Here is a 14,080-nt window from a genome sequence, read left to right as displayed (position 1 = left end):
CCCTTTCTAGCTCGTAGCACCGGGAGTAATCCAGATATTACTAACCTTGAGGACCTCCTTTTTAAATTTCTGCCTAACTCTGTGTAATCCCCCTTCAGAGTCTCGACCTTTTCCCTTCCAATATCGTTGGTTCCAATGTGGACAATGACCTCCTGCTGGCCCCTCTCCCCAGTGAGAACATTCTGCACCCTCTCTGAGACATCCTTGATCCAGGCACCAGGGAAACAACACACCATTCTGCTTTTTCTCTGCTGGCCACAGAAATGTCTGTCTGTACCTCTGACTACAGAATCCCCTAACGCAGTTGATCTCTTGGAGGGCTGAGTGATCTTGTAGATGAACATTGCTTTCCTTAAACCATATTTGTTATTAGTGGTATGGGATGGTAAGTCTCATTGTCCCAAAATGGTGTGCTGAGCTAAGTTTATCATCTTATAGTGAAAAAGAGGTTTGAAGCCTCAATTGTCCTGAAATCTTAAATTGATCTTCAAGCTGCTGCTGTGGTCAACCGAGGAGATGCTGAGTTTCTTTTAATTGTATTACCTTTGAACATTATTTATCAATAAAAGTTACTGGTTACTATGGCATAGGAAGAGGGCTGATACGTTGAAACCTCCAGAATTATGTCCAAGCATAGTTGGTACCTTAATAGCTAAACAAATAACGAGTGCATGAAAGGAACCAGTGCGTGTGTAGATATTAGTCCATGTCAGACCGACCCAGGGGTTCAGGTACATATTTCTTTGAAGTTTGCATCACACATTGACAGGGTCGTGAAAACGGCATTTGGCAGGCTTGCCTTCATTGTCCAGTCCTTTGAATATAGGAATTGGGAAGTTATGTTGAGGTTGTAAAGAACATTGGTGAGACTTTTTTTGGGAGACGTATGTCCAGTTCTGGTCGCCCCAATTATAGGAAGGATATTATTAAGCTAGAGAGGGTTCAGAAGAGATTTACCAGGATTTTGCCAAGTATGAAAGGTTTGAATTATAAAGAAAGGCTGGATATGCTGGGACTTCTTTCATTGGAATGTAGGAGGTTGAGAGGTGATCTTATAGAGGCTTATAAAGTAACAATGCATATATGTGTTGGTATGGTTTTTTCCCCCTCGATTGGGGTATTTCAACACTAGGGGGCACATTTTTAAGATAAGAGGAGAGAGATGTAAAAAAGATATGAGGGGCAGATGTTTAACACAGAGGGTGGTTTGCATGTGGAATGAACTTCCTGAGGAAGTGGTGGATGTGGGCACAGTCATAACATTTAAAAGACACTGAGTGCATAAATAGGAAAAGTTTGGAGGGATATGGGCCAGCAGCAGGCAAATGGGAGTAGTTTAGTTTGAGATTATGTTCAGCATGGGCTGGTTGGACCGAATAGTCTGTTTCTGTGCAGTATGACTCTGTGTCTGTGGGGAAAAAAAGGGGCAATTTTTTCACGCAGGGGTTGGTGCATTCATAGAATGTGCTACCAGAGGAAGTGATGGAGGCTGGTACAATTATAACATTTAAAAGGCATCTGAGTGGGTATAAGAATAGGAAGGGTTTAGAGGGATATGTGCCAAGTGCTGGCAAATGGAACTAGATTAGCTTAGGATATCTGGTTGGCATGGACAAGTTGGACTGAGGGGTCTGTTTCCATGCTGTGCATCTCTATAACTCTGAGTAAACTATTAAAGGGTAACTTGGCAGATTAAATTTCTCTTTCTCAATGCTTAATTTTATATCTGTATGGTCTCCAGTCATGCATTAATATTATGTTGTTCGTGCTGTTTTGAGCGGATATATGGGATAACAAAATTAATTCTGCTAAATCAGGTTTTACTGGTTGAAGATTTGAAAGGTAAGAAAGGCTGTTTGCTCTCCTTGTAAAAATAGAATTGAATTATTGAATGTTTATATTGTTTGGCCTTTGTTGCTGTAGAAGACTTTCCACTTTATCTTATATTTTAAGCTATATTGAGATTCTGCTGTGAAGTATCTCTGCCTGTGGGTATCTGCGCCATATAGTATATGAAACTGCTTGCTGCTTATTATGTACAGTATCACTCCTTACGTTTATTCCAGACGCATATCTTGTCTCTTACTGATGCCAGAGTCATGTCATTTGCTACATATTCATACCTTGCATTAATCTTATTATAACAGACGTGGCACAAGTATTGAAGAAATTTCTACAACAATTAGCATTACCTTTGGACTGATGCACTCATCCTAATGGCAAGCCGAGGTCATGATAGGTTCCCTGTAAATGCAATTGACCTCTAGATGGAGTAACACTTCCATTGCACTAAGTTCCAGATTGAGTGTTTAAGGGCATTAGAAGTAAAAGTTTACAATTTGCTTACCCTCAGTGTATTAAGAATTAACGTTTCTATTTAGTTACTTTGGCATTGCTGTTCCATTTATGTGCAAGGGGAAAGGTGGGCCCTTTGTAACCAGGTTTGTGCTCTCCTTGGCAGATTATATTCCATGATGTGGACATCTTGACTCAGAAGTTGTTTCCTGTTGTTGAAGGAATGCAGAAACATTTTAGTTCTGGATCTGGTGCCTATTATAGTGATTCCATTTTCTTCTTGTCAGTTGCCATGCACAGAATCATGCCTTCAGGTAAATTGTGTTTATTGTTTATGTACAAAATATGCTGGGGGGGGAGCCTGGAATGTTTCAGTATTAAATGTGTTTGCTCTGTCAAGCAATCTCTGTAAACATTTCCCCAGTCTGTAATTTGAATTTCGTTAAATTCTAAATTTGTTTGATAAATTTTTGTCCGTATAAGTCCTAAAGGAATTTATTCAAAGTGGATTAGTTATCATTCATACAGAACCACTGTGTTTGCAATATTTTCATTGACTAAGCATGTCAATGCTTGATATTTACTGTACTCACATTTGTTTTTGAAAATTTCAAACTCACTGAGCAGCAGGTTTAGTGTTAAACCCAGATAAGGGAACTCACATTGTAAGTCTGTTTGTTTTTATGTATTCATGGGTTGAGGGTGTTGCTGGCTAGGCAGCATTTATTGTCCATCCCAAATTGCCCAGAGGGCAGTTAAGAGTGAATCATCGTGGGGTGGCATCATGGCTCAGTGGTTAGCACAGCTGCCTCACAGCACCAGGGACCCAGGTTCGATTCCAGCCTCAGCCGACTGTCTGTGTGGAGTTTGCACATTCTTCCCATGTCTGCAAGGGTTTCCTCTGGGTGCTCCGGTTTCCTCCCACAGTCCAAAGATGTGCAGGTTAGGTGAATTGGCCGTGCTAAATTGCCCATAGTGTTCAGAGATGTGTAGGTTAGTTGCATTAGTCACGGGTAAATATAGAGTAATGGGGAATGGGTTTGGGTAGGATACTCTTTGGAGGGTTGGTGTGGATTTAATGTGCCTAAGGGCCTGTTTGCACACTGTAGGGATTCTAAGTCTAATTCACATTGCTGTGGGTTTGGAGTCACATGTAGGCCAGACCAGATAAGGATGGCAGTTTCCTTCCCTGAAGGACATTAGTGATGCAGATGGGTTTTTCCAACAATCGACAATGTTCCAGATTTTTATTGAATTCAAATTCCACTGTCTGCCATGGCGGGATTCAAACACGGGTCCCCAGAACATTATCTGGGTGTCTGGATTAACAGTCCAGTGATAATACCAATAGGCCATTGCCTTCCCTTTGAGTGAGGCTAAACTAGTTGCAGAAAAGTTATTTCCTCAGAATTTAATTTTGGTAAGGTTGACTAGGCATCTGATATTTGTGACGAAATGATAGTTTACAAATGAGGACCACATTTTCATAGAATCATCCAAAAGAAGCCAATTGGCCCATCAAATCTACACCAAATCTATGAAAAACTTCCAAGGATTTCTACTTTCTTGGCTCTTTTGCTATAGTCCTGCAAATTACTTTTTTTTCCAGCATATATTGAGTTTCCTTTCAATTGTTACTATTAAATCTGCTTCCTCTACCCTTTCTTGTATTGTATTTCAAATCAAACAAAAACATTTAATTGCATTTCAACAATATCTCTGAACTCCTCAGATGTTTTTTGCAACTTCTCTTACTTCTGCGACCTCTTGTTATTGATCTTCACACCAGAGGGAAAAATGTCTCCTGATCTACTCTATTAAAACTGGAGTCTATCATTCTCATTATCTTTCTGCAGCTCCCCCAAACCTTGATATACTACTTATATAGCGATGCCCAGAATTACATGTGATAGACTACCTAAAGCTTAACTAGTGATTAATGAAGACTTTGTTTTAAACTCTAAAGCCATATTTATAAAAGGCTTGTCTTTGATCTATTTTTGGCAGATTTATGAGTTTATCATGCCATAATATATGTAAACTATCCTCATTTTTTGCGACCGTTCCAAACAAGCACTTAACAAGGGTGCAGAGATGGCCTTTAGTAAAGTGATGTGTTCTTCCTGTTGGATGTGGGAAACTAGGGAGAATTTCAGTATTCCTAATGATTGTGTCTGCAGGAAGTGTTTGGTTGCAAATCCTATCAGATCACATGGATCAGTTGGAGCAGCAGTTAGAGGCAATGAGGAATTCACAGGATTAAGGGTGTGTGTGATGGATGACAATTTCAGGAAGGTAAGGAAACCTGCAGATCCAGTCAAGGGGGATAAGTTACCTCTAGGAAAGGTAGGAAAAGATAGGCAACTATTGCAGGAGTCTCCTGTGGTTATCCCCATCTCAAGCAAGTATGCTGTTTTGGAAGATGTAGGAGGTTATGGACTCTCAGGGGAATGTAGAACTGACAGCTAGGTTACTAGTACTGAGACTGGCTCCTCTGTAAAGAGGGGTATGTCAGGTTCCAAGCGATGGATTTGTGGTTGGGGACTCTCTAGTCAGAGGCACAGACAGATGTTTGTGTGGCCAACAGCGCCCTGGTGCCAGGATCAACTATCTCCGAGAGGGTGCAGGATATTCTCAAAGGCACCACCAGGAGGTTGTTGTACACATTGGTACCAGTGACAGAGGAAAAGAACAAAGATCTGAAGAGAGGATATAGGAAATTAGGTAGAAGGTTAAAAAGCAGGTCCTCGAATGCAGTAATATCTGGATAACTCCCACTGCTATGTGCTGGTAAGAGTAAGAGTGGGTAGATAACTGTGTAGCTGAGAAGCTGGTGCAAAAGGCAGGGATTCACATGTTTGGATCATTAAAATCGCTCCAGGGGAAGAAGTAACCTGTGTAAGAAGGGCAGGTTGCACTTGAATCTGAAGCGGTCCAATATCCCACTAGATTTGCTCATGCTCCTCGGGAGACTTTAAACAAGTAAGGGGGAGAAGAGTGGGGCCCAATAAGATCGTGAGAAAAATGATAAGTCTGAGGCTGGTGCAGTTGAGAAGAAGAGCAAGTCAAATAGTCAAGGCAGACAAGAGCAAGGGAGGGAATGAGGTAAGACTGAAAAATTAAGCTGTATTTATTTCAATGCAAAAGGCCTAACAAGTAAAGCAGATGAATTCAGGGTGTGGTTGGGAACATGCAACTGTTCATAGCAATTATCATAGCAATTACAGAAACGTGACTCAGGACTGGCAGCTTAATGTTCCAGGATATAGATGTGAAAGGAAGGATAGAAAGAGAGGTAAGAGAGGAGGGGGAGTGGCGTTTTTGGTGAGGGAAAGCTTTGCAGCTGTACTTAGGGAGGATATTCCTGGAAGTATGCCTGATGGAGGTCTTTGTGTCGAACTGAGAAATAAGGAAGGGGTGACCACCTTGTGGGGATTGTACTATAAACACCCAATAGTCAGCAGGAAATGGAGAAGCAAATTTATAAGGAGATCTCAGATATTTGTAAGAATGATAAGTTCATAATGGTAGGGGATTTTAACTTTCCCAACATAGATCGGGACTATTCGCAGTATTAACGAGTTGGATGGAGGGGAATTTGTTAAGTGTGTAGAAGTACATTTTCTGATTCAGTATGTGGATGTACTTACTAGAGAAAGAACAAAGCCTGACTTACTCTTGGGAAATAAGGCAGGGCAGGTGACTGAGGTGTCAGTGGCGGAGCACTATGGGACAAGTGATCATAATTCTATTAGTTTTAAAATAGCTATGGAAAAGGAAAGATCTGATCTAAAAGTTAAAGTTCTAAACCGGAGTAAGGCCAATTTTGATGGCATTTGAACTTTCAAAAGCGCATGGGGAAGCTATTTGCAGCTAAAGGGATGGTTGGAAAGTGGGAGGTTTTCAAAAATATGATAGTGAGAGTCCAGAGGCTGTACGTTCCTGTAAGTGTGAAGGGCAAGGCTGGTAGGTGTAGGGAATGCTGGATGACAAGAGAAATTGAGGCTCTGGTCAAGAAAAAGAAAGAAGCATATATCAGGTACAGACAGCAGGGATCGATTGAATCCCGAGAGTTATATAAGAGCAGTAGACTATATTTAAGAGGGAAATCAGGAGGGTAAAAAGGGGACATGAGGTGGCACTGGCAAATAAGATTAAGGAGAATCCAGAGGATTCTACTAACACATTAAGGGAAAAAGAGTAACAAGGGGTAGATTAACAAAGCTGCCAATACGTGGAACTGCAGGAAATTGGTGAGACACTAAACAAGTATTTTGCATCAATATTTGCTGTGAAGAAGGATATGGAAGCTTGACAACTTGGAGAAATAAATAGTAATATCTTGAAAAGTGTCCGTAATACAGAGGAAGTGGTGCTGGATGTCTTAAAATGCATAAATCCCTGATACAGTTGAGAAGAGGAGCACGGCAAATAGTCAGGACAGGCAAGAGCAAAGGATGGAATGAAGTAAGACTGAATCCCTGTGACCTGATCAGGTGTATCCTTTGTGGGAAGCTAGGGAAGTGATTGCTGGGTCCGTTGCTGAGATATTTGTATCATCGATTGTCACAGGTGCGGTGCCTGAAGAGTCAAGGGTGGCTATTATGGTGCCATTATTTAAGAAAGGTGATAAAGGAAATCCATGGAACGATAGACTGGTGAGCCTGATGGGCAGGATGTAAATGTATTTGGAAAAGCAAGGACTAATTAGGGATAGGCCTTACTCCGGTTTAGAACTTTAACTTTTAGATCAGATCTTTCCTTTTCCATAGCTATTTTAAAACTAATAGAATTATTAGTTGACTATCCCTAATTTGCGCTTGGGAGATCATGTCTCACAAACTTGATTGAGCATTTTGTAGAAGTGCCAAAGAGGATTGATGAAGGCAGGACATTGGACATTTTCTATGTGGATATCAGCAAGGTATTTGACTAGTTCCGCATGGTGGACTGGTTAGTAAGGTAAGATCACAAGGGATCCAGGGAGAACTAGCCATTTGGAATCAAAATTGGCTTGAAGATAGGTGCAGAGGGTGGTGGTGGAGGCAGGTTGGCGAACTGGAGCCCTTTTCGGACCTGACCGGTGCTGGGTTCACTACTTTTTGGCTTATGTATAAATGATTTGGATGTGAATATTGGAGGTATAGTTAGTAAGTTTGCAGATGATACCAAAATTGGCAGTGTACTGGACAGTGAAGAAGGTTATCTCAGAGTACAACAGGACCTTGATCCAATGGGCCAATGAGTGGCAGATGGAGTTTAATTTAGATAAGCGTGAGGTATTGCATTATGGAAAGTCAAATCAGGGCAGGCCTTATACACTTAATGATAAGGTCCTGAGGATTGTTGCCAAGTAAAGAGACCTTTAGATGCAGGTTAATAGTACCTTGAAGGTGGAGTCACAGGTAGACAAGGTAGTGAAGAAGGTATTTGGGGTACACTTGCCTTTCTTGGTCAGTGCAGTGAGTTGGGATGTCATGTTTCAACTGTACAGGACATTGGTTAGGCCATTTTTGGAATGTTGCGTTCAATTTTGGTCTCTCTGGTATAGGAAAGCTGTTGTTACACTTGAAAGGGTGCAAAAAATATCTACAAGGATGTTGCCTGGGCTGGAGAGTTTGAGCTATAGGACGAGGTTGAATAAGCTGGGACTATTTTCCCTTGGAGGCTGAGGGGTGATCTTATAGAGGTCTATAAAATCATGAAGGGTATGGATGGGATGAATAGCCAAGGTCTTTTTCCCAGGGTTGGGAAGTTCAAGACTAGAGGGCATAAGCTTAAGGTGGGAGGGGAAAGATTTAAAAGGACCTGAGGGGCAACTGTTTCACACAGAAGGTGGTGTGTGTATGAAATGAGCTTTGAGAGGAAGTGGTGGAGGCTGATACAATTACAGTATTTAAAAGGCATCTGGATGGATACATGAATAGGAAGGGTTTAGTGGGATGTGAACCAAATGATGGCATATGGGACCAGATTAATTTAGGATATTTGGTTGGCGTGAACAAGTCGCATTGAAGAGTCTGTTTCCATCCTGTACAACTCTATGATTCTAAATTTAGTTAGAAAGCAGCTCTTGAATGGATTCATATTTTAATTTTACTTCCCAGTTTTCCTTCACTCAGTGACAGAGATTTGACATGGTTGGTCTCAAGGTCATCAAAATCTCTCAAGTTCAAAATCAAATTTACTGAGAAAAGTGAATTCGTTTTGAAGTAGGATCATATTGGACTTGCAACATTAACTCTATTTCTGTCTCCACAGATGCTGGCCAGACCTGTAGATTACTTTTTTAAGCATATCCTGTTTTTATATTTCAGGCCTTCAACATCTATAGTGCATTGCTTTTAGTTAGTCAATTGGCCAGTTATGTGATAGAGCCCAGATCATATTAATTTTTGTGGATAGAGTTGTGTTGTGAATAAATCTTCAGATACTTGTTCTCAGTAAGACCATGTCTCAGTGTTCAGATTACAGGAACTAACATAAGACTAGAGAACACATCACTGGCAGTGGCTTGAAATGTCTTGAGGTTAAGTCAGGGCCAAAGCCATGGTCTCAGTGAGCCAAATGAGCTGAAGTAGGAGATGGCTGTATGTATACAGACTTCAATCTGGGATGTATGGGGCTTTCTGACCCAAAATGGTTGCAGTATAGATGAGGCTGGCAACTTTGAATGAGATGCCTCTTGGCCTTAGACAGGCATCTCATTCTATTCCAACTCAGGTGTCTTATGTGCAGGATCTGAACTGATTAACTCCCAACAGGGGCAGGTCCACAGGTCAAAGCAAGTTGACCTTGGGGAGAATGCACTGGATCAGTTCCTCAGTAAGCCCTTGAGAAATCTATCAATTGCAACAGTGTAGCCCATGGGATTTGCTTTAATTTGACGTTCCAGGAAAGGAAACAGCTCCACATCAAACAAATGTATAAAAACATCGGAAGATTCGGAGGAAGGAATGTCTGCTGTGAATTTGAGTTACTGCCAGGTTTGTTATATGTTATCAATATTGTTTTGTGTTCAATTATACCTATAATAGAACATAGAACATAGAAGAATACAGCGCAGTACAGGCCCTAACTATCGAGTCCCCAATTACTACTGCTCTGCTCTTCTTCACCCTTCCCTTCTGAGTAACGGGGACAGGCTCCGTGCCAGAGATAATGCAGTGCTGGTAGTGGCAGTTGGAAAAGGTAATGCTGAGGAATAGGGTTGCAAGGTTTGGCAGCAAAAGAAAAGCCTTTTATCCTTTGTACATGTATAAGAAGCAAGAGAGTAGCTTGGGAAAGGCTAGGTCCACTCAAGGACAAAGGAACGATTTATGCATGGTGCTAGAGGAAGGATGTCCTTAATGATTACTTTTCATCAGTAATCACAATGAAGAAGAACATGGTGAATGGTGAGTTTCGGGAAGGATCTGATGATAATCTAGGGCATGTCAATATTAAAAAAGGAAGAAGTGTTGAATGTTTTGAAAAGTATTAAGGTAGATAAGTCCCCAGACCTGATGCAATCTTTCCCAGAATGCTGATGGAGACAGGTGAGGCAATTGCTGGGGCCTTGTACAAAATCTTTGTATCCTCTTTCATCACAGGAGAGGTCCCAGAGGACTGGAGAATAGTTAACATTGTTCCTTTATTTCAGAAGGCAACAGGGATAATGCAGGAAATTACAGACCAGTGAGCCTTACATCAGTGGTAGGGAAATTATTGGCGAAAATTCTTAAGGATACCATGTAGTCATATTTGGAAAAATGTGGACTGATGAGCCATAGGCAGCATGTCTTTGTGCGGGAAGGTTGTGAATTACAAAATCAATTGAGATTTTTGAGGAAGTGACAAAGATGAATGATGAGGGCAGAGTGTTGGATGTTGTTTATGTGGACATTGGGTAGGTCATTGACAAGTCCCTCAGGCAGGCTGATACAAAAGGTTTGAGCTGGTAAGATGGATGCAGAACTGGCTTAATATCTGCCCCTTAAGAGTGTTTTTCTGACTGGAGATCTAGAATTCCTACAGTATGGAAACAGGCCATTTGGCCCAAAATGATCACACTGACCCTCTGAAGAGTAACCCACCCAGACCCATTCCCCATTCTCTACATTTACTTTTGACTAATACATCTAACCTACACATCCCTGAACACTATGGGCAATTTAGTATAGCCAATTGACCTAACCTGCATATATTTCGACTGTGGGAGGAAACCCAAACAGACTCTGGGAGAAAGTCACCTGAGGGTGGAATTGAACCTGTGTCCCTGTCACTGTAAGGCAGCTGTGCTAACCACTGATCCACTGTGCTGCAAGGATCAGTACCAAGAGCCCTGTTGTTTGTATTATATGTGATTTGGAGGAGAATGTCGGTGGCCTAATTAGTAAACTTGTGGATGACACGAAGATTGGGGAAGCTGTAGATAGTGAGGAGGATTGCCCGAGAGTGCACCAGGATATAGATAGGCTGGAGACTTGAGTGGAGAAACAGCAGATGGAGTTGAATCCAGACAAATGAGAGGTGGCTTTTTGGAAGATTTAATGCAGAAGAAGGGTATACAGTTAATGGCAGAACCTTTAGGATCATCAACATATGGAGGGGTCCAGGCATACAGGTCCACAGTTCCCTGAAAGTGGCAACACAAGTGGTTAAAGTGGTCAAGAAGGCATATACAGCACACTTGCCTTCATCGGTCAGGGCACAGGGTATAAAAATTAGCGAGTCATTTTGCAGCTGTATAGAATGTTAATTAGGCCATTTTTGGAATACTGTGTACGATTCTGGTCACCAACTACACGAAGGACTTTGGAGAGGGTACGGAAGTGGTTTGCCAAGATACTGCCTGATTTGGAGGGTTTTAGCTACGAGGAGAGATTGGACAAACCTGCTTTATTTTCACTTGAACATCGAAGGATAATGAGCGAATGATAGATGTTGATTAAATCATGAGAAGAATGGATGGTTGGAGCCTTTTTCCCAGGTTAGAAATGTCACTTACTAGGGGACATTGGTTTAAGGGAAAAGGGGGTAAGTTTAAAGGAGATGTGAGAGGCAATTTTTTTATACAGAGGGTGGTGAGTGCCCGGAATGTGCAATCAGTAGAGTCATAGAGGTGTACAGCATGGAAACAGACCCTTCGGTCCAACCCATCCATGCCGACCACATATCTGAACCCAATCTAGTCCCAAGCAATGTTTAAGAAGCATTTTGATAGATATATGAATAGGCAGGGAATCGAGGGATACGGACTGCACAGAGGCAAAAGGATTTTAGTTTAGAAAGGTATCATGTGTTGGTGCAATCTTGGTGGGCCAAAGGGTCTGTTTCTGTGCTGTACTGTTAGAGTCTTAGAGACGTACAGCATGGAAACAGACCATTCGGTCCAACCCATCTATGTTGACTAGATATCCCAACCCAATCTAGTCCCACCTGCCAGCACCTGGCCCATATCCCTCCAAACTTTTCCTATTCATATACCCATCCAAATGCCTCTTAAATGTTGCAATTGTACCAGCCTCCACCACTTCCTCTGGCAGCTCAATCTATACACGTACCACCCTCTGCGTGAAAAAGTTGCCCCTTGGGCCTCTCTTATATCTTTCCCCTCTCACCCTAAACCTATGCCTTCTAGTTCTGGACTCCCCGACCCCAGGGAAAAGACTTTGTCTGTTTATCCTATTCATGCCCCTCTATAAGGTCACCCCTCAGCCTCCGATGCTCCAGGGAAAACAGCCCCAGCCTGTTCAGCCTCTCCCGATAGCTCAAATTCTTTGTTCTTTGAAAGAACACTTCCTTACCGTTTAGAGGAATTCTTCCTTTCAGCAGTGACACGACATGTCACAACACAACACATCTTCCAGCCAGAAAGAGCTGCTCAGCTACCAAATAATATCCTGCACAGAGCCATCTGTACTTTACAAACACATCAAAATAGGTTTCCAAGACCATGAGGAGCTGTCAATCCTTATTTTAAACAATGCAATGGTACTACTTGCTTCCCCGACACAACAGCTTTTCCACTGGAATATCCAAACTTTTGAGACTGAGAAAATGAGGGAAGGAACCTTTCAGATAAAATAAGGATTAAAATACAGGTTTTGAAATGTAAAAAGAAAACATGAATCATCACTTGCTGAATCTAAACGTGTCTGATGCTGCCATGACAAACAAATTAAAATATGCTAAATCAGTGACTTAAATTATAAAATGATCAAACAATTGGAATTATGCAGAGGGTTACTATCTACAGCCAGTCCAAGAAGAGGGCCAATGAGAAATACATATCTTTCCAGGCAATCAAATAATTAATTATTAAATAAACCCAAAAGAACTGCAGATGCTGTAAATCAGAAACAAAAACAGAAATTGCTGGAAAAGCTCAGTAGGTCTGGCAACATTGGTGAAGAGAAATCCATATCCAAGTTAACGTTTCAGGTCCAGTGAGCCATCCTCAGAATGTCTATAAACAATTAATTATATTCTTTATACGAATGTAGTTTATACGATTACAGAATCTTTTGTTTCACATAGAAATTTAAATATTACTGGTGGATTTGTACAGATAGGTGTGAAATAAAATTCTAATTTAATGTACTCTAGCAATTGCAGCAACTCTGATCATCTTATGGATTTTCTCTGATAGAAAACTGCCAAAAGAAACAAAGCTGAAAAATGTGTTGCTGGAAAAGCGCAGCAGGTCAGGCAGCATCCAAGGAGCAGGAGAATCGACGTTTTGGGCATAAGACCTTCTTCAGGAATGAGGATGGTGTGCCAAGCAGGCTAAGATAAAAGATAGGGAGGAGGGACTTGTCGCCGCAGTTACTTCCGCCCCCAGTGACGTCACTTGCCTGCACAATGACCACGCCGCATGCATCCCCGCCCCCACTCCCAGCTCCAGTCCCACACCAGGTACTAGCTCCCAGCCCTGCCGTATTTTCACCATCCCTCCAGACCTCCCCCTCTCTGAGGATGAAAGATCAGTCCTCAGCAGAGGCCTCACCTTCATCCCCCTACGCTCCCGGATTAACGAGTTCAACATGCGGTGAGACATTGAACAATTCTTCCGCTGCCTTCGCCTCCGTGTCTACTACTTCAACCAGGATTCTCGCCCACCCTCTGACGACCCCTTCTCCCGCCTGCAATACACCCCATCCACCTGGACACCCCGTGCTAGCCTCTTACCCGCCTTCGATCACTTCATAGCCAACTGCTGCCGCGACATTGACTGCCTCAACCTGTCCACCCCTCTTACCCACTCCAACCTCTCACCCTTGCAACGTGCAGCCCACCGCTCCAACCCCAACCTCGCTATCAAACCGGCAGACAAGGGAGACGTGGTGGTAGTTTGGCACACCGCTCTTTACATTGCTGAGGCTAAACGCCAGCTCGTGGACACCTCCTCCTACTGCCCCCTTGACCATGACCCCACCTCCCACCACCAAACCATCATCTCCCAGACCATCCAAAACCTCATCACCTCAGGGGCTCTCCCATCCACCGCCTCCAACCTCATAGTCCCACAACTCCGCACCGCCTGTTTCTACCTCCTGCCCAAAATCCACAAACCTGACTGCCCCGGCCGACCCATTGTCTCAGCCTGCTCCTGCCCCACCGAACTCATCTCTGCATACCTCGACACGGTCCTGTCCCCCTTAATCCAAGAACTCCCCACGCCCTCCACCTTCTGCATGATTTTCACTTCCCCGGACTCCCACGCCTTATCTTCACCATGGACATCCAGTCCCTATACACCTCCATCCCCCATCATGAAGGCCTCAAAGCCCTCTGCTTCTTC

The 14,080-nt window shown here is 42.6% G+C and overlaps 1 protein-coding gene across 1 annotated transcript in view; it reads left to right on the top strand.

The window, feature by feature from the left end:
* Window positions 1-14,080, top strand: part of xxylt1 (xyloside xylosyltransferase 1) — a 172,082-nt gene that overhangs the window by 41,981 nt on the left and 116,021 nt on the right. The window contains exon 2 of the mRNA XM_043702284.1: window positions 2,462-2,609. Within this exon, the coding sequence (XP_043558219.1) occupies window positions 2,462-2,609 (148 nt within the window). The remainder of the gene's footprint in view (window positions 1-2,461; window positions 2,610-14,080) is intronic.

The sequence above is a fragment of the Chiloscyllium plagiosum genome, chromosome 13 (assembly GCF_004010195.1).
Source record: "Chiloscyllium plagiosum isolate BGI_BamShark_2017 chromosome 13, ASM401019v2, whole genome shotgun sequence".
Lineage (NCBI taxonomy): Eukaryota > Metazoa > Chordata > Chondrichthyes > Orectolobiformes > Hemiscylliidae > Chiloscyllium > Chiloscyllium plagiosum.
This window is presented reverse-complemented; position numbering and strand designations above follow the sequence as displayed.